We start from the raw sequence: 21081 nt of genomic DNA, 5'->3' as shown, positions 1-21081 counted from the left end.
CTTACCTGGTTTCACATCATTCGCTATTTGCCCCCATAGCAGCAAACTGCAGTCTGCGCTGTACATATAAACATACCCATGCAAGAACTCACACACTCACACAAATACTGTCCTCACACGTCTTTTCAACTAAACTTTGAGTCAATGAGTTGTGTTGACGTTGTCTTTCCGTGAAAAAATATGACACAGAATTTTAACTGTTTAACTGTTTCGTTTGTGTCTCCGGAGCAGTAGGACCATGAGACTTGAGAACTGGCTTCTCGAGAGCTCGATCGCCAGTGAACTCTCTCACACGAGGCGGGGCTGGATGTGGAGCTGTTTTTTTTCTTCCAGGGCTGCCATATCCTGTCCCATTTCTCCCTTGACATTCCCTTCTTACATAAGACCTGTAATGAGCTGAGTGTTCAAACGGAGGGCAAAGTACCTCCGCTGAAACACCGTTACATCACCCCAGGAAGGGGAGGGGGGAGAGGGAAAATCCTGCCCCACTTGTTAATGCCAGAGGAGCACCGAGTGAGCGTGTACAGTAGTGGGACCAGAGTTAGCGCATACATTCTGGGGCAGTTTGGAAAGCCTCTTACATAAACAGCCTTCTGTCAAGGCCGGGCCTCAAGCACGGGTTCAAACACAGTCCAGCGGTGCAGCACTGAATCCACATCCAACTGAGGGCGGATCAAAGCACGCTGACTATCCGGAACGTTCATGCTTGAAGAGCGGTCACAGATGACCCGTTGATCTCAAGTACAAACTCTGAATGTGGTGGGTGAAATCCAAGCTGTTGTCATACGTCATACTTCATCCATGAAACTTTACACGGGGCAACAGGGAGTATAAACAAGAAAACAGCCAGCTAATGCAACCTTGTTGACAACAACCCTCCTTGATAGCAATCAGATCAGGAGTCAGGAGAGATTATGCAAGCAGGCAGACAGCCCCAGGCAGTCACCGGCTCCAGGAAAGACAGTTTATAACATTAGTAGGTTCCATTGAGCAACCCTCATGACTGTGGCCCTAACCAAGTCATTCCATCTCCAATCAGTTAGATGACCATAATTGCATCAACACCTGACTGCCATATGACAATGTGGACAAAACAACATCAGCAGAGGAGCAGCAGGCCAGAAGATGACTTGGGGTTTGTAGTCCAAACAATACGCAGGAAGTGTGCCTGCTGTTAGGGTTTGTAGTCATATTTGGCCCTCACCGTGGCTTTGGTGAGCTATGACTACTATATGCACCAACATGCTGATTCACTCATTCTAGGAAAATATGAGCTTGTTCTGGTGAGGCAGCTTAGCCTCTGCAGAGCCCACTGGGAGACAGAGCCCACTGGGAGACAGAGCCCACTGGAAGACAGAGCCCACTGGGAGGCAGAGCCCACTGGGAGACAGAGCCCACAGAGCCCACTGGGAGACAGAGCCCACTGGGAGGCAGAGCCCACTGGGAGACAGAGCCCACTGGGAGACAGAGCCCACTGGGAGGCAGAGCCCACTGGGAGACAGAGCCCACTGGGAGACAGAGCCCACTGGAAGACAGAGCCCACTGGGAGACAGAGCCCACTGGGAGACAGAGCCCACAGAGCCCACTGGGAGATAGAGCCCACTGGGAGACAGAGCCCACTGGGAGACAGATCCTACTGGGAGGCAGATCCCACTGGGAGACAGAGCCCACTGGGAGACAGAGCCCACTGGGAGACAGATCCTACTGGGAGGCAGAGCCCACTGGGAGGCAGATCCTACTGGGAGACAGAGCCCACTGGGAGGCAGAGTCCACTGGGAGACAGAGCCCACTGGGAGACAGAGCCCACTGGGAGACAGAGCCCACTGGGAGGCAGAGCCCACTGGGAGACAGAGCCCACTGGGAGACAGAGCCCACTGGGAGACAGAGCCCACAGAGCCCACTGGGAGACAGAAGCCAGAGTGGTGCCTGGCTGTGGGAGCTATGTACAGCAGATGGCAGGGGCTCAACATGGTGGGAAGGAGGGCCGGTTCCTCTAGCAAAACAAGGTAATTCTACAAACCTCCACCCACCTCTAGCCCCCTTCCCCCCCCAAAGCCCCTCTCTCCCCCCAGACCGTCCCTTAGCCACTATCTCGGCTCTTGGCATCAACAAGGGCGGGTTATGTAAGATCTATTTATACTGCCGGTTCCCTCCCACTCCCTCCCTCCCTCTCTCCCTCCCTCCCTCTCTCCCTCCAAGCCTCTCTCTCTCCCTCTCTCCTGACACCTCAGTGAGTGACAGAGCCGTCACAGTTATCACCGAATGGCTGAGTCGTGCCCGCCGTGCCGGTAACCACGGAGACCCGCTCTGTGGGCAGTGGTAGCAGACACAGATGGGCTCTCTGGGGGAGAGTGGTAACACCTCGCTGTAGTGGGACCACCACCTAACCAGTCACACACCTTGTCACTGCTATTGATGGCGCCAAATCATGGAGCGACGAGGACAGCTTGCACCACTGAGTTACAGCGATAGAATGTCATGGGATGCTAATGGCAATTCAGAAAGATTGTAACTCACATGGAAATCAACCTGTTACAGTACAACAGGCTAAAAGCAATCATCCATGACGCACATGTCAAGGTAGAGCGAGTGTGTTGCATGGTGCCGTTCCCAGTTGAACTCAAGCTACAGTTGAGAAACAGTGTTTATGGACTTTCCAAGGAAGTGGCTGAAAGTGAACCTGAGGCAGCAGCAGGGGAATAAATCAAGAATGAATTACATCGTGCTGGAGCATGCCTATTGAGTAACAGGGGTGACACCTGTTCCTCTCCATGATAGGATCCAGTCAGGGGTCACATGGAAAGAGGCCGGGAGGCTGGGGCTGGGGAAAGTGGAGCTTTCACGACAGCCTCTACTTTTGCATATTACAACAAGCACTCCCCTGTGGCTTGCATGCTATTTTGTCATGTCATTTGGATGAGCTATATGTGTACGTGCCTGTGTACTGTCGGCGTGTGTGTGTGTGCATGTTAGGGTCAAGGGTGCGAATGGGTTTGAGTCGTACGTGATGTATTCAATGAAGACACACTGGACACGCGCCTATTTCTGTTAAGTTATGTAGGTCAAGAGCAAATGTTTAACAAAGCTGTATGCTCGGCAGACCTGGCAACAGGTGCCCAGGTGGCCATGGCGATGTGGACACATCTTCATCTGTACAGGAGTCCTCCTGTTCTTGGGAAACTAAGCACATCCGCAGCCTAAAGCACATAAGAGATCGGATCACGTTTGAGATCATATCACATTTGAGTATCTGTCCATATCCATTGTTCCGAACTGGATGCTTGCTCAGGTTCAGGTTCCAGAGATGACTGTCAAATTTTCACAAATGTTCACCAGAATTATATAATAATAATGATGACGTGTCTATCAATCTCACCTGTTTATCCAAACTGACATACAGGAAAGGAAATAAAACCTGCCACCTCTAGATCTGCATGCAAAAGCTCTACCAGTGATCTAAACCCAGATTCCTGACAGGAACACTGTAGCTCTATAGGCAGAGGAGAGCAGTCCTCCCAGCAGGGCGCAGGGCGCAGAGCCCAGAGCCCAGAGCCCAGAGCCCAGCTCCACCTCCTCAATGACTGGCCTCTCACAACTGGCTGTAATATTCAACCATGAGACTTTAGGAAAGTCCCTAGTTAGAGTGGTTAGCAGAGCACTATCCTGCGGGGGGGGGGGGGGGGGGGGGGGGAGGAAGCTGGCCAGTTAGGAGGAAAGGTCTGCTGAAAGCCTACAGATGAGAAGAGTACAGTAGACAGTAGGAGAGGAGAGTAAAGTAGAGGAGAGTAGAGCAGTAGAGAGTACATTAGAGAAGAGCATGAGACAGTACATTAGACAGAGTACACAAGAGTCGAGGAGGGCACTGCCGGCTCTCTTACCCCTCGCTTTCCCTCCCGTTTACTGAATCCTGTTGGCATGGCTACGGTCATGGATTACCCCAAAAACAAACAAACAAAGTGCAAGGGGAGCTTTTCATTGGGATAACAACAGCCTCTCTGTGACAGAAGAGGACCAGCAGTCTCTGCGTTGCGTAAGAGGGAGAAATGTGAGGCGTCTGCTGATGCTGTCGAACGTCTCAGCACCATGAGTGATGCTACAACAAGGCTCGCTTGTCCTCCTTCAAAAAACAACATGTTGTTAGCGTGGAGTTAGCACTGCGCACACAATTATACCCATTCAATGTGCTGATTATAGCTAAGGGCGAGGTTGCCCAGGAGACTTGTACAGTGACCCCAGTAAGGACAAAGACTGGCATGATGTTAAGTAGTGGGATGAAATGGGATCAGTCGTGCAAGAGCAATACTGGGCTTGGATAGTAAGGTTTCCCTAAATAGAAAGGCATGTAATAGCCATAACAATCCCTGTAAAGTGCAAGAGAAAAATCCCTATGACTAATCGAGGTAATTCTCCAGTTAAACACACTCTCCTTCACGCTCTCAGCGAGAAACTGCACTAACTTTCGGTCCGCAAATAAAAAGTCACACCCGTACACACAGTTTTGATGCCACCTCCAGCACTGTAGAACGTGTCTTGACAAACTGTAGGCTCTAGGCTGCTGCTCTACAGGTGAGTGCAGTGCTGCTAGAGGAGTCGGTATTTTCCCTCCAGGCCCAGTGTTCCCCTCTCTGGCCCACTGGGATCTACATCAACAGACCAGCAGGACTGCTTGGAGGCCTGATGCTCTCCATGTTTTTTTTCCTTCCCGGGCAAACTCTTATGTAAGGACAGTCTTGTGAGTGCCTTTGTGTACGCCTGAAGAGGGGGAAGCCAGGGCTCAGCAGGTACAACCACTTTACGGATATCAAGCCGTCATGTAATACACACACACACACACACAATTAACGCATGCACACACCAAGCTTTGATTTGTGATAGCCGTAGAATCAGCCTATGCCCCGACCCAACCCTCAACCCCCAGTTCATGCTCTCGAACTTGCTGTGAGGTTAGCAACGGGCTTCGTTGTCATGGCAACCCCCGGCTGGCTGTGGGGATGTGGTGACGTGTTAGGCTGCAGTGCTTGGACCTCTCCCAAGCAGACAAATGACTAGTTCCTGAAGCTTTCGCCTCGCCTCGGCTCCGCCTCCTCTTCCTGTTCTGCTCGAGGGTTCCCAGATTCCCTCCCCCCTGCCCTCTCTCATTTCCAATTATCCAGACAAAAGAACAGGCATGGGAGTTCACACAAAACTATTATGACTGTGTTTTGGGGTTCAAATTGAGCTCAGATGTAAAAAGTTATTTCTCAAGCCTCAGTCATTTTATTGGTCTCGAATACAGTACATTCGGCGCTTTAATGAGGGGCACGCTTCAACCACCAACAGGTCCACTTGCTCTATCCCCATTCAGCATGATTGAGAGTCCGTAGAGCGGAGACTGACCTGACCCTGCCCAGTGTGCTGCCTCACCTGTATGACCGTGTTCCCGCCCTCCAGCAGGGCGATGGCCAATAGGATGCTTTCCTGGAAGATGCGGTCGCTGGTGGCGTTCATGATGAGGTCGATGACCAGGTCGGACGCCCCCTCCCTGTCCAGATGGCACTGGACCTCCGCCAGGCTCAACTCAGCACGGCCGGCAGCCGCCAGGCTGACCACTAGGGGGGGGGGGGGGGGCAGTCACACAGTCATTTCACGATTTTCCTCCGTCCATCAAAAGCTTGACAACAACATGCAGTATGGGGCGCCCGTACAGAAAACACATTCTTAATTCAGGAGCGTGACAATACATTTGCAGCCTGTTGCTCGTTGCAGCCTGCTCCTGCCTCCATCCCTGCACTAATCCTGAGCCCAGCCACCCAGGCAGGCAGAACAGCTCCCAGAGGAGCTCAGAGCTACTGAGAAGGTGTGTCCACAGTCCTCTCTAATCTAGAGCTCCTTCTGGTCGCCAGGCAACAGCACGGCCTGCTTTAGCCGGAGGGAAGTGCTGGCGTGCTGAGAGGCAGAGCAGGTAGCCAGGGACTCAAAGGAGGACATGTGCAGGGTCGTGAGCAGGGCGTCTGGGAACAGGCTGTGACTCACTATGATTACACCGTTTCACATGAGATAGCAAGGTTTAATGCCTTTGAAATGCTCCTTTTGTCTGTCAGTCTTTATCAACAGAGTCCAATCCGACAGGCAGAGACACAGGCAAACACAAACACATATGACACAAACAAGCACACGTGCACACACACGTGCAAACACACACGTACGCACATACACACATACCTGTTGCAGCCTTGCCCTGTCCTCCAGTGTTGAGGGGACCATTGCTGAAAGTGGTAACGCTATCTCTCCGCCCTCCAGGTTTAATGTTCCCGTAGTATCGGTTCACAAGGATCTGGCGAAGGGCTTCTCCCTGACAGGAATACCAGGTGTCAGTCCAGCGTCCAAATATTCCCCATCACATTTACACAACTTCAACCATCCGTGTTATTGTGACACGAGTAGTGTGTTGTTAGATTGTAAGTAGGGAGTCCCTGTGCACATTTGTGACAAATCACGACATATGTAGCGACTTGTCATTAAAACATGTCATTAAAATGCTGAACTGGTTGGCGGGCCGGGCTCACACCAAACACACTCAGCTTCTTTTGCAGACTCAAAACTCTTCTCTCCTTTGTGTTGGTAAAAGGAAGGGTATCATCAATGCTGAACTTGACCTTCTGTATTCAGACTGCCTCTGGAGCTTGGAGACATGTTCTCCTGATAGGAGGAGCTCAGTGGAAGCACCCACCAGGCCATCTTCATAGTGGACACCTGGGCCTACGTGTTGAAGGGAGATCATCTGGCCCTGACATCTGACCCTTGCTATAACTCACATCCCTTCACATCTCGACACTGAGTGGACTCTCTGGCCTCACGCCGGAGGCAAGTCTGTACGGCACCCTGCATCCTAGGCTGGAGGATGTCATGTTCTCCATCTGGCCCTTCCAGTGGCCAGCTAGTAGGGGAGGGACCCTGGGGGGCAGGCCTCATGCTGTGTGGGAGCCAGGGAGGGAGGGCCTCGGTGCATACGGGCAGCCAGTGGTGGGCAGGAAGGAGAGGGAGCTTTTGGACACCAGGCCAGTTTCTATTAAACTGGGCCCAACCAACAGGACAGTACCTACCCTGGTCTGATCCTCCAGTTGCTTCTGGGGGTGGTTGGGATCAAGCTCCTGAGGGGGAGGTGAGTTAGCAGAAAGCAAATCATACCAAAAGGAAAAGAAATAGGGGTGTTAATACTGTGCAAATTAGTCACTTTCCTAGCAGGCAGGGAGCTGGGGCAAACAACATCATGCGGTTACCAGAGGGAGGTGTGGTGTTGAGGGGGATGCAGGGCAGGGACACTCGCATGCAAGAAATATACATGACTGCTTTTCAACATCCGGTATATTTGACCACTTTTAAATTAAAATGAGCGACGACATCCTGCCCCCTTGTGACATTTAGATCGATATAAATAATTACATTTGGAAATAAAGCAGTTTGGCACGCCGTTAACTCCCTTTGCTTTGCTGTCCCAGTGCAAATGAAACCATGTTTATGACATAACAGGATGACAGGCTGCCAGAGGGGAGAAACAGACTCCTATCCAGGTTACATAATGGAGCTGCTGCGCTACTGACACAGTAGAAGCTCAAGTTCCCATCTGCCACGGCAAACAACTCTGCCCACTACTCCAAAAAACCCACAGGAAGAAGGTCAGGGAACTGGATTCCACTCACAAACCGATGGGTGTAACGTATGGAGGGATGAATGGAGAGAGGGGAGGATGAATGGGAGGAGGGAGGAGGGGTGTGGGGGGGGGGGGGGGAGGGCCAGATCTCAGTCTAACTGAGGGTCCGAACGGGGAAAAATGTTGTGGGTAAAAATGAAAAAAGGCGTGGGAAAGGATCGGAACGTTTCCGTGGAAGGGGAGATGACTCGAACACAAGTAGTACAATGCGTCTAGGGCCCACACCACAGACAATCTACCATCTGCAACGACCCATATTGGAGCTCGCAGTGCCAATATGGATGTTGAACACACCTCGGCAGGGACTTCCGGCTCAGGTGGAGGGGCCAGCTGAGTGGAGATAAAAGGTTAGGGGTTAGTCAAACATTTCGACGCAGAGTTAGTCATGTTGTTGCCGTTCCAAACCCCAAAGAGCGGCTCCCTCCCCGCTCCACGTGGACTCCAGTCAAGACCTCTGGCGGGGCCCCTCCCAGTGGGAGCCAACAGGAGGGCCGCTCCAGCTACTCTGAGGGCCGGTCTGGCTCCAGCTGATAGGGTGACTCATCCATGTGCCCCAGCCCAAACACAAGCACATGATTCAAAGCTAGCGGCAGAGTGACAAAGAGAACAACAAGCCTGTCCTTTCAAGACATCTCTATGCTGTCAGACCCTGCTCAGGCTCTGGCACTGGTCTGGGCCAAACAAGGCTACTGAACTAGAAAACACCACTGTTGGGTTATCTTATGCTTGCATAGCAACAGGACAGTTACAGTTCTATTTTAGGGTATTCATGGACATCATTAAATGAAACTATAGCAGGGAACATGGACTCCTATCAAATGATCCAGTTGTTCATCTTAGAACCATGATAATGTGTGTAAAATCTGTATAATTAGTATAATCTAGAAAACTATACTTAGCGCTAAGCGTTGCAGGAGGCAATGAAGAAGGGAAATGGCCTTGTCAAAAGCAAAGCAGACAGGCTGAAGGGGCTTAGTATAGTAGCAGCATGGTAGCAAAGAGGCAGTCACATGCATGTGCTGCAGTTCATACAAAAGCAAACAAAACAGATGTTAGATTCATTTCGGGATTCATAACATGAACTCGAAGCTGACATACAGACATGAAGCTGACATACAGACATGAAGCTGACATACAGACATGAAGCTGACATACAGACATGAAGCTGACATACAGACATGAAGCTGACATACAGACTTGCTGAGATCATTCATCGAAATCATACAGCAAACAGGAAAAAGACTGGAAAAACATTTCAAGTTCTGGGGATTGTTGAAAGGAACAACTTGCCAATTGTTGGGGGTTGTTTGTTGAGGGGACGGATATGACAGATTTGATGCAAAGTGAAAAGGCAGATGGAGACCACAGCGGGGTTCACAATAGCTCAGTAACCCAGTCAAGCTGTGTTTGAGTAATAATGAGACTAGACAAGAATCCCTTGCAGGGCATGCAGGGCATGCCCTGCAACAGGGCAGGTCGACTCTTGACGTAAACACATTGATTTCCACTGTAAAGGGGATGATGCATGCAAACAAGCACAGAACAGAACTCTCCTGTCTGCAGCTCTTCATGCTTTAGTTCATCCTCTAATTCAGTTAGACAGTTCAACGTCACCAGGGTACTTTCATGTTGTTGTTCAGTGGCACTGCGTGACTATTATCTTGCTCCTTATCTGACCCAGTTGGTTGCTACCTAACTGATTCAATACCCCGGTTCGCCCATGCTTTTCACACATAGCCCACACAGAGTAGCTGGCATTAGAGCAGCTGGCATCAGACCAGCTGGCATTAGAGCAGCTGGCATCAGAGCAGCTGGCATTAGAGCAGGGCACATGTGTCTGGGGCCAGGCCACCAGTCCCTCTTCCATTTCCCAGTGGTATTGACCGGACTGGGATTCGGAGATTCAGGACCAAACGTCTGGTCACCTCATGAAGGGAACCGCCTTTTCACCCGTGAGGAGATAAGATGATTTGTCTATGGAATGTCTACCTGTCGTCTCTGGTCTTGTTTTACTGCTGGGCCTTCTCCCGAGGTGTTTAATTCAGCCCTCCCCCCCTCCGGTGTAATTACATAACCTGGCCCCGCGCTGGCCGACAGGGACTGTCATCAGCACCTCCCCTCTTCGTTCCCTCCCAAACCCAGAAAGCCCTCTTATCCACCCTCGTTCTGGACGTGTTCAAGCCAACGGAGTTCAGGAAGAGACACGGTAGACATAGAGGAGGACAGGGGTGGGGGACAAAGTGGAGAGATATGGAGAGGGGTGGAGGAGGAGTACTGATATGTCGTGCCCTCATCTAGCACCATGACATCAGCACTCTGATGTGCCGGCAGCCATCTTTCAAGAGTTAACAGGTGAGGGCTGTGAGGGCTGGCAGTGAGCCTCAGGCCTGTCTCTTCTGGCTCCCCCCGGCCAGCTTCCAGACAACACGTTGATGTGCCAGTGTTTCTCAGTTCAAAGTTTCACCACACTTTTATTGGCAATTACCGCTGAAGGTCACACTTCGGTGGAGAGTCAGAAATCCGGGCAAAAAAAAGAAAAAAATAAGAAGAATCCTCGTTCTTACGTAACTGCTGCCTGAATTCTGGCCCCGGCCCACGAATCGTGCATCACCGACTTGGGGGAAAACGGGCCAGTGCTGCACGGACCAGAGAAATGATCACAGCTCCCCCTGTTGGGGAGGATGGGAGGAGCTGGCCAGAGATCTGCCTCCACCTACTTAGAGCTCACCCAACCACAAAGGATACACAAGGAAAAGCTCTGTGCACGGTGAGCAGACAGAGGCACAAGACAACAACACTGGGAGGGGGGGGGGGGGGGCAGAGGAGGGGGGGGCAGAGGAGAGGACGGGCATGAGTCAAGTGAGGAGGGAGGAAATGGCGCAACAACTGTCAGAGAGAGAGTGAAAGAGCAAGAGTGAGAGAGTGAAAAAGCAAGAGGAGGAAAGAGAGAGAGAAAGGTACAGAGAGAGAAAAAAAGAGAGAGCGAGAGAGATAATTCACTAAGTGTTTTGTTAGGAATAATCAGGGGATTGGAATCGCTTGGTATGGATGTATCCTGAGAAGGAGTGAGAAAGAGAGAGAGATTTCCTGCATAGAAATCATCTGTTACATAACCTGGCACAGAACATATATTTGCAGCCTAAACCTATATGATCTCTGTAGGCCTGTATTACATCACATTTGATACCTTATCCCCTGTTGATAACCACTCCCTTATCCCCGCTGCTGCTAAGACACACAGGCATCGAGCACACTTGGAAGACCAAGTGTGCCAATCATGTTGTTTGTCAGTGTCTCCCAGAGAAGAGATGGTGTGTCTGCAGTGTGTGGGCTCCCTGCTGCTGGGTCCACAGAGGAGCAGTGGGCTGAGAAGAGCTGTGTAAGCGCTGCCGCTACGCGCTGCCACCGCTAACACCGCTGCTGCTTCTGAGGGGAAATGAGGACTGCTGTGGGTGTGCCTGGGGGCAGGGACACTGTGTACCGACGGGGGGCCCTCCAGGGTTCCTGCACGTGGAGCAGTCATGGGTGGGGTGCTTGTCTGAGTACATTCTGATTTTGTCAAAAGGGAGGGGCTGGCTGTCAGGGCAATACAGTCTCTCTCTCTCTCTCTCTCTCTCTCTCTCTCAGCTAACAGGTCTCTGAGGCTCTCCAAATACTTGTGGCTCTCCAAATACCCTCCCACTCGCATTGTCTGAATCCATTTGGGTATTTTCTTTCCCATCAGGGTGATTTGTTTGTACACATGTGCACTGCACGTGCTGGCTCTTTCAACTGAAAATGTTCCCAGTGATATTGAAAGCACTCTGGTAAGGTCTAATCAGTCAAGTATGAGGCAGACTAAGCTGCATGCCATTCCATATATGATAGTGAAGAATGAAGAGTGAGAACCGGTGGAGCTACACGTTGTTCACAGAAGTTCAGGGAACCTCCTGGAACTGTGAAACCCTTCTGCGGAAGAGAGGTGTCTGGTAGCATGAGTCATCTGTCAGAAAGTGGTGCCACACTGGCCCCTCCCACGATACTGAGAGCCGCATAGCATTCACAAACAGACAGAGGACTCAGTGGCTTCAGTGCTATCTGTAGACCACACACACACACACGTGCATGCAGACACATGCACACACAGGGGTGTGGGGATCAGGAGGCAGATCTGGTTTCCAGTGCTACATTTATGAGATAGCTTCAGCTATATATACAGTCACACCTGCTGTGGTAGAGATGGTGAGTAGTTCAGTAGAACCACCCTGAAAACCAACCACAGACAGGATGCTGCGAGTGCTGTGCTAACTCTGTTGATGCCGCAACAGCATGGAAGATTGAACATTTGAAAGAACAAACAGCCATTTTCATTTTCAAGTACATACATAAGCAGCTAAACGACCAAGCAAACGGCTACAGCGTATAGGCACAGTACAACACAGCAAGGCAAGACCTAGGCCTGGTGTGCTAGCAGTACTGTACTGTGATGAGTGCGACCCTAGCACACCCTAGCAGGAGGACTATGGACAGGCTGCTACGGACGGCTAATGACAGTTGACACAAACAACCAGCATGAGCACATCTAACACCACTGGTGAGAAACAAGAACAGTCTACAGGTGGGCCACAAAAGGAATAAGGAAAATGATCAACCTCAGCCACATCCATTTCATCATCAAAGGCAATCAGCTGGAAGAGAAGAGTATAGAGGCAGAGTTAGTAGAGCCACGTGTGGAGGGGTGAGCTGGACACGCGCGCACAGGAGAACTCACACGCCATGTCAGTTAGTACGTCGCACACTGGGTTTCAACAGAAAACCAAAGCAGATCGTCGAGGTCTTCCTCAGCAGATTAGTATTGTGGGTCACTGCCAGTTGGTACATGATGTAGGGTGTTCACATGGTGTATTAGTGTTGATTAGCATGCTGGTACTGTTAATACATGGTTGTATGTTTCTTACCACCCACCAGGAGTCTACTACATGAGGGAATCTGTTTTTCATGAGACCGACTTTGTGATTATCAATACCAGTAGAGGTACAGTAACCATAGTCCTTAGTAGCCACTGGATCCCTTTATCTAGGACTCAACGTACCTTCAGCCCTGTTTGCTATATATTCCTGACCCTACAGTAACTGTCCAGATCCCAGAACCTCCTCTCTCTCTGTTCTACTTCCTGATACGGCCAGGGAAGTGCACCCGTGCTTTTGCTTGAGTGTGTGCGTGCGCAGCCACGACTGTCTGTGTGGGCACGGGCGTGCGTCTTGATTTAATTGTGTGTGTGTGTGTGTGTGTATGTGTGTGTGTGTGGATGCTGTAGGGTTGCGGTTATGCGTGTACGGTGTATGTTGACGGCAAACAGTGAAGATACCTTCTCCCCATAGCCACGGTCTTTGGTCATCATCTCTCTGAGGGTCTGCAGGACCTTGATGCACAGGCGCTCCTCGTTCTCCTCCAGCAGCTGCTTGGTGTGCTTGATCAGTCTAGTCAAAGACAGGTTCACCTCACTTTACAGGATGGTCAGGCCAAGGGACAGATCCTCATTCACGCTTTGATTAAAAGGGTTCAAATCATTTCTACTGTCAACACGGATCGAGAAACGTCAAGCCTTGATTATTTATTTTTTCCCTTTTTATCGCTGAGCTAACTTGAGTAGGCTGATTCTCGATCAAGTCAAGTGTAACAACTTTCACATTCAAACAACTGGGTGTTCAAAGAGAACCGGTGGGCCCTTTCTGTTTCCTCAGGAGTGCCTGTGCCTCCACAAAGAGCCCATTCTATTCCACCGTTGTTCTGAGAGAGTGAGAAGTGGTGCACGCTCACATGCTACTCCAAACTCTAATCCACCCAGCACTTTAGAGTAGGCTAATCCCAGAGCCGGCACCTGTTCAAAGAGCCCAGACGCAGCCCATGTAATCCTATCTCAGACCTCCTCAAACACGACGCGCCCCCAGGCTGCGTGTGAGCGCCGTGCTCAGGGCAGGACATGTGAAAACAAAGCCCCGGGGTCATCGCTCGGCCCCCACTGAAGGGACACACCTGGTTCGTTCAGTGACTGCACGCTCACAGGACAGGGGATAACGCTACGCTGGAACGACGACCAGGGGACAGAGTCGAGCTGCGCCACCCGACCGCCAGGCGTCACCTCCTGGGAGAGGAGGACACGGCCGTGGGCTACTCTTACTTGGAGATGAAGCCTCCGCTCTCGCACTTCCTGCGCGCGTCTGTGTTCTCCGGGAAGAGCAGCTCCGGCCGGTGCAGCACGTCCACCAGGACCGACAGCTCAGCCTGGACCAGGGGCCGCAGGCGGTCCTCCAGGGCCGACACAATGTCCTGCAAGGGGGGGGGGGGGGGGGGGGGGGGGGGGCACAGAGCACAAGCACACTCACACAGGGACTGGAGGAAAACACACGGGCTGACTTTCAATCTGGATCTTATCGTGGTATGTTGCCCACGGGTAAATGAGGGTGCCATATGTGAACTCTGGTTTGGGGCCTGACTCTCTGCCATATTGTTTGGACAGCAGAGCCTAGAGTAGTTGGCTCGAGCGGAGAACGGTGTGGTGAACTGTGAGCGTGTCGTCTCCGACAGTTCATCAGGCTAGTGGGTAAAAGCAGAAGCAGCCTGGGCGGGGGGGCCGGACTGTGAGGTCAAAAACAAAGCTGATATATGTGTGACATAAAGCCACCTCACCCACACTCCTAATAACATTGTAGATCAACAATTGTAGATCGCCATGGTTGCACCACATCATCTCTCTGCTGATGTTGACACTGTGCGGGTGTGAACGTGGGACGGAGGAAGGGAAGTTACTGTACGATTACAGTAACTGCACAGCATTGCAACACAGCACAAAAACATTTCAAGGGATGAGTGCAAGAAAACAACTGCACTTTCTTTGGAACGACATTCCAACTCCATTCTGGCATCATTACAGTTTCTTTTTTTCTTTTTTTTACGGTTAAACATTACAAAGCCACCCAGATGAATAAGCCTGGCATGTTTTCTTGAGTTTCTGGGAACCATGTTACAACAGATGCAGATTAGGTTCACAGTAACACTACTCAATGTCTAGATTGTGTGTGTTTCAACATATCCTCTTAGAAACTTTGAACATCTGCTCGTGAAAGGAGCCTGGCTCAGGTCAGGCTGAGGGCTCAGTTTTACCTGGAGCCTCTCGATGATGTTCCTGTAGTCCTTTGAGCTGGTCATGCCGGAGTCTCGCCTGGACGTGTTCTTGGCAGAGAGCCTCCAGCTTGTGATGGTCTTCTGCACCACGTTGTTGGACTTGACAAACAGGTTGTTGACCTGGCTGTCCAGGTCCACAGGGATGGCTATGGCCCTGCTCTTGGCTGGGTGGTGGAGACCATAAGGAGGTCAAACATGGTTCATGAGGCGAAACTTGAATTGATAGCAGTAGCTTTTATAGAGTTGACGGCTTAAAAAGGTAGAAAGGTGAGGGTCTTACCCACGTCAGACAGCACCTTGATACAGGCCTCCACAGAGGCCTTCTGTGTGGGAGAGAGCCAGTTGCAGTGGTAAACCCTGAACACGCCCTGCAGTAGCTGGACAAACACAGGCTGGCGGGTCTACAGGAGTGGAACAGACAGACGGAGGAGTGAAAAGAAGAAAGGGTTGTTGGTCACATGATTTGTCTGGAAGCCACTTGGAGGGAGCTAACCTATCACCAAACTTGTGAGGGGGGGGGGGGGTCTAAACTCAGGTTTAGTGCACAATGGTCCCAACCAGGTTCAATAGCCCACTCTCTAACACAAATCACTACCATCTCACCACGACCACACTGATCAAACGACACCCTTTGTGTCAACAGCAGAACAACCTACGAGATGACAAATACCTCGGTTACCTTTCCAAGAATGATTGCCTGTCACAACAGAGAGAAGGACATTGCTGTCATTCCACAGGACCTATACTGGAGGGAGTGTATAGCTCAGTGGTTAGAGCATATGTCGGCAGTCCAGAGGTCACAGGATAAAAACGTCTGATAAATAAATACATTGACAGCAACATTGGCATTGACAGCAGGATAGCTGCCTACTGGGGAACATTGGGACCTAGCACTAGTACCACAAACTGTGTAGCCTTAAGTTTAACAACACACATCTACAGAGCAGACCACAGTATTTGGCAGACTCAAAACAGAGTAGGCTGTGTCTGCATCAAAACTGCAGTTGTGAGGGATTTCAAAGGTTTTATTTGGTATTTGGCAAGGGGAGGATTCTATGAAACAGGGTTAGGGTTAAGTCATCCGTGAAGGATTCTACGAAAGAAGCACCGACTTAATGCTAAACAAGGGAGAACAACAGAATGAGGAACCCTTTAGAAATGTGTTTAGACTGCTGACAAGAGAACACACCCAGTGAGAGGAAACCGACAACATGGGAGTGTCATTCATACTTACATACATGTGTCGGGCCGCCTACATAAAAGGGAGGTCATGTGTTACATTCATCACTCAATGTGCGTTACTTTCATCATATGGAACATTATCAACCCTTTACAAAGACAAATCAACTATAATCATTGGATTATAAAACAATAATACAATTCAAAAATAGGATTTTGGTCAGAAACTGGACCAGAAGATAATATATTTGTTGGTCTAGTTTTGGTCAGTTGTGGTCTATTCCTGTGCGTGTGTTTACCTGCAGACTGGTGCTCTGGTCAGAGAAGGGCGAGCTGAAGAAGGTGGTCACGATGCTCATGACCGTCTCTGTTACGTAACCCTCCAGGACAGAGTCTGCATGCTTCCTGTCACTTGTGTTGTTGCATATCTGGACATGGATGGACAGTGTCTCAATACTCCAAATCTGGACTCCACATGCACACTGGATACATTCCCAATAAGTCCTCCAACGATTGGCCAGAGTGGCAGTAATGCACGCCATTATCCTGAAGTGTGTTTAGTAACACACTGGATCTCAGTAGATACATATCTGATGTTGTGACACATGGCTGATGAATGAACATGTGAGAAATCAGAGTTGTTTGGATATTGGAAGTTTACCCTGCATATGTCAACCAGGAAGTTCTCAAACAGCTTCCACATGTGGTTGCTGGTGTAGATCTCCTTCATCTCCACCTCTGTATCCACATAGCAGTGGTTCAGGAAGTTGATGTAGGCGATCTTCACCTGAAGAGTAACACAAGACATGCTACCTGTAAAGCTCAACCACACTATCAGGATCAAATGGTAGAGACCAAATAAGTCTGGTTATAAAGACCCTGTCATTCAGATATTACAAGTCATCGGTAAACATATCTGCAACATTCACCTACATATTCTCGCTTTATGGTAGGATGTTCTTCCAGCTATCTCCCTTTCTCATTCCTCCCTTACCTCGGGTATACAGTCCTCGTGAGTGACCACTCGTACGATGTCGTCCAGGGGCAGCAGGGAGTTGCACTTGATCTCGGTGTAGACGTTCTTGCCCTCGGTGCAGACCGCCAGCAGCTCCACCAGGTGGATGTGGTACATCAGGTGGCTGTTCTCGTCCATGCGGTCGCGCTCTGACCTCATCATCTGGATCAGGGTCTGGAAGGAGGCACGGTCGTTGTAGAAGACCAGGACGTCCTCGCCTGAATTCACCATCTAGGTGCGAGAGAGACACGATGGAGGTTTTCTTCCGTCGCTTGGAAACATGCTAAATGCATACATACGCATGTCAATAAATACAGACATACATGTCTGGGTGCTTTGTTAATAAAGAGTATCTGTGTTGATGTGCCAGTCCATAAAAAAATAAAATAATGACTTTTACGCTAGAAAGTCACAAACAAGAGAAGATTGTCAGTGGAGTCCCACCTCAGCCATGACGATGTCCTGGCACTTCTTGATGAACTTGTTCTCGGCCTTGACGATGGTCTGGAGGAACTTGAGGTACTGGACGTGGCGTCCGTGGGTCTCGATGCAGTGGACAAAGTGCTGCACCACGCGCTCGTTGATCTCGCTGCACAGCTGGAAGTTGTTCATGAAGATGTGCTGCATGGTGACCGCCTCCAGGATCTAGAAGCAGAGGAGCATCGAACCATCCAGCTCAGTGATGCAGGAGCGCTCTGCGTGACTGGACCAGCCCAGCCCAGCTTCAGGATGAGCCAGAGCGAGGCCTACTCACCCCTGGGTTGAGGAAAAGGTTGATGTGTTTGTGGAGGAGGGCCTGGTTCTGCTGGTTCCCCGCACAGAAGTTCTGCAGGAACTCATGAGCCAGCTTCATGATCTCCTGCATACGGACATCCTCACCCTGGTGTGTTCAGACGGAACCCACAAAACACATTGTGTTACGATGAATTTGGTTCACGATGGGATTGGAGGAGCAGGTTAACAGACTCCAGGAACGGACCTTCTCATAGGGGATCTGCAGCAGCTCCAGGACCACACTGTGGGCCCCCATGTTCCTCAGCAGTCTCTGCTGCTGCTTCTTGCTCTTCTTGCCTGAGGCTCCCTCCTGGACACACAGCTTACTGAGGCGCAGGAGGATCTGAACACACACACACACAGGCACCGCGGTCATGACAACCGCACGACCTCACTCTAGCACGTTAGAAAAGATCTTATTGCTCCGAATCGAGCAGAAAATGACAGGCACCTCTTTGACAACTCTGTAGTTGTAACTGCTGGTGCTTTCTGTCTTCTTCTTGTCTGAGTCTCCCTGGGAAGGGAACCAAAAAGAACAGCAGTGTATTAGAGAGGCTCGCTTCTGGACCATTAAGACTCAACACTGAGCATGCAGCTAGGAGACACAATCAGAGCAGGCAGAGTACGAGAGGCACCTTCTTCTTGTTGTCAGACTCTTGATTTCCGTCCCCTCCGTCCCCTCCATCCATCCCATCTTCTCCCTGTCTCTTGTAAACCCACAGCTCTGACTTCTCCACGATGGAGCGCAGCTGATCCAAGTCAGACTTGATCTGCTTGTAGTTGTCCACGTCCTGGCTGGTCACCAACAGCTGGACCTGGGAGTAAAGCATGGACACACCTGGTCTGACCTGGGAGTAAAGCATGGACACACCTGGTCTGACCTGGGAGTAAAGCATGGACACATCTGGTCTGACCTGGGAGTAAAGCATGGACACACCTGGTCTGACCTGGGAGTAAAGCATGGACACACCTGGTCTGACCTGGGAGTAAAGCATGGACACACCTGGTCTGACCTGGGAGTAAAGCATGGACACACCTGGTCTGACCTGGACTGGCCAAAATCCGATCCAAAAGTTCCTCCATGACAATATCATGTGTAACATGTTATCAATACGACTATGCTTATTGGTCACTGGAGTGGACCTCAGGATGTCTAGTAAGGAGCCTCCAGTACCTGTTTGAAGGCCATGAGGACCTCCTGCCTCTGGCTGAAGTGCCTGAAGAGGAGGTGCAGGGCTCCAGACACCAGGGGAGGGTAGTCATGCATGGTCAGATGGAGCAGGACCCTCAGGAAGGTGCGACCTCCGTGGTCATCCAGGTCCAGGGGTGTGTTCTCCTCACTAGGTGAGAGCAGAACAAGTAACTAACCAGGACCATTTTCACAAAACGTTGTTCCCATTCCACCTTTATGGTATCATGCAATGATTTACCTTCCTCCAAATATTCCTTCTGCCTGTTCCTCAATGTTCTCAAAGTCTAGAGTTCCTGATGAACCAAAATAGACAATGTTGGCTTGAACGTTCATACAGTATCCCATGATAGATTATTCCTATACAGCCAGTTTGAGGCAAACCCCAAGGAAACGAAGCATCGGACCTGTGACATTGTTGGGTCCATCCTGACTACCAGTCGGGGTTTCAGTTTGAGGGTGGCTCTCATCAAACTCCCTTTTGAAGATGCAGAGCAGACAGGAGATCCTGTAGTCCAGCCGCACATTCAGGATGAACTGCAGGAGGGAAACACAGATACTCAAGTTACTGTGTCACTGAGCTCAGTGTAACCGCTTATGAAAGCCAGGCCCGCTCACCTGAAGGATCTCAATGATCTTGAGCTTCGTGTCCATCACCAGAATGTCCTCCTTCTCTGGCTCGGTCTGGGCCTTGACCACATCTCCCTCTGGCTGGTGATTGGGTGTGACAGGCAGGAAGCCCCCTCCCCTTAAGACCACCTGGGTCATCAGCTCCCCCACCCCATGGATAGACTTCATCACATTACTGCCTGTGAAGACACACAATCTAGTGAGCTGGAGACACCTCTTTCCACAGAAGATACATGTTATTATTTTGATTCTGCCAACTGTATCTGCTTAAAGAGTTTACGATATATACAATTTAGGATGTGAGGTTAATAATTTTACCTTTGTTTTCCTCGCCCTTCTCCATCTTATTGATGGGGTAGATGGTGCTGACATGAACACAGTCCAGAATATTCAGTAAGATCTTTGTCAGTCTCAAGAGGTCGCAAAAGTTGTAGAAGCCAAAGTATATGAGGTTCCTCGCCAAGTTCACTACCTTTGAACAGAGAGAGTGGAGAACAGGGGTGAGGTCTTACATAGGTATTATGGACAGCAGACATTTCTTCATGCAGTGTCCAGTGCAGCCTACCTCAAAGGTGAGCTTGTTTTTCTCTTTATCTGAGAAGGGGATGTTCTGAGATACAACTTCTCTGAGGTAGTTCTCCACAAAATCCATGGTGAGGGAGAATCGCTCCTTGATTTCATTCCTAGTGGTTCCATCATTGTCATAACTGACAGGATTAAACGAGACAATTTCAGTGAAGTTTTCAGTATTATAGTAAATTGCTAATCATTGAAATGAGGAGCCATTGAGAACTCACTCGTCTATGGCTATCTTGGAGGGGATCTCGGACCAGAGGCGGGCGTACTTGACGGGCGTAACCTGCTCTTGTGGGTCGCGATCCACGTGCATGTGCAGCATCATGCGGCAGAAGGAGGCACGCAGGTCAAAGGGCAGGTCCTCATCAGACATGCAGCGCAGGATCAGGTCCACGTCCAGCTGGCCAGAGATCTTGTTGATGGCCAGGTACTGGCGGTCCAGACACATCCTGGCAAACAGGTTCAACTGGTACCTGCAGGGGGAGAGGAACAAGATAAGCACTTGGACAACACTTCCCACTGTCCCTCCCTGAAGAGCATCTCTTCTCTGCAGACCTGTAGTAGCTGACCACTTCCTGGTCCTACCTGTAGTAGCTGACCACCTCCTGGTCCTACCTGTAGTAGCTGACCACCTCATGGTCCTACCTGTAGTAGCTGACCACGTCCTGGTCCTACCTGTAGTAGCTGACCCCCTACTGGTCCTACCTGTAGTAGCTGACCACCTCCTGGTCCTACCTGTAGTAGCTGACCACCTCCTGGTCCTACCTGTAGTAGCTGACCACCTCATGGTCCTACCTGTAGTAGCTGACCACGTCCTGGTCCTACCTGTAGTAGCTGACCACGTCCTGGTCCTACCTGTAGTAG

At 50.5% G+C, this 21081-nt stretch overlaps 1 protein-coding gene across 1 annotated transcript in view; it reads right to left on the bottom strand.

The window, feature by feature from the left end:
* The window catches only part of itpr1b (inositol 1,4,5-trisphosphate receptor, type 1b), a 64257-nt gene that overhangs the window by 20371 nt on the left and 22805 nt on the right, over positions 1-21081 (bottom strand). Inside the window, exons 20-43 of the mRNA XM_047026379.1 lie at positions 20439-20690; positions 20207-20348; positions 19960-20113; positions 19630-19820; positions 19419-19548; positions 19253-19307; positions 18997-19162; positions 18458-18637; positions 18274-18336; positions 18028-18165; positions 17803-17928; positions 17493-17693; positions 17028-17279; positions 16695-16820; positions 16333-16461; positions 15135-15255; positions 14834-15018; positions 13851-13999; positions 13038-13149; positions 12322-12357; positions 7985-8020; positions 7083-7130; positions 6202-6331; positions 5404-5588 (exon numbers count right to left, since the gene is read on the bottom strand). Of these exons, the coding sequence (XP_046882335.1) occupies positions 5404-5588; positions 6202-6331; positions 7083-7130; positions 7985-8020; positions 12322-12357; positions 13038-13149; positions 13851-13999; positions 14834-15018; positions 15135-15255; positions 16333-16461; positions 16695-16820; positions 17028-17279; positions 17493-17693; positions 17803-17928; positions 18028-18165; positions 18274-18336; positions 18458-18637; positions 18997-19162; positions 19253-19307; positions 19419-19548; positions 19630-19820; positions 19960-20113; positions 20207-20348; positions 20439-20690 (3307 nt within the window). The remainder of the gene's footprint in view (positions 1-5403; positions 5589-6201; positions 6332-7082; positions 7131-7984; positions 8021-12321; positions 12358-13037; positions 13150-13850; positions 14000-14833; positions 15019-15134; positions 15256-16332; positions 16462-16694; positions 16821-17027; positions 17280-17492; positions 17694-17802; positions 17929-18027; positions 18166-18273; positions 18337-18457; positions 18638-18996; positions 19163-19252; positions 19308-19418; positions 19549-19629; positions 19821-19959; positions 20114-20206; positions 20349-20438; positions 20691-21081) is intronic.

This window comes from Hypomesus transpacificus, chromosome 9 (genome assembly GCF_021917145.1).
Source record: "Hypomesus transpacificus isolate Combined female chromosome 9, fHypTra1, whole genome shotgun sequence".
Classification (NCBI taxonomy): domain Eukaryota; kingdom Metazoa; phylum Chordata; class Actinopteri; order Osmeriformes; family Osmeridae; genus Hypomesus; species Hypomesus transpacificus.
Note: the sequence above shows the minus strand (reverse complement) of the source record. Positions and strands in the feature narration are given on the sequence as shown.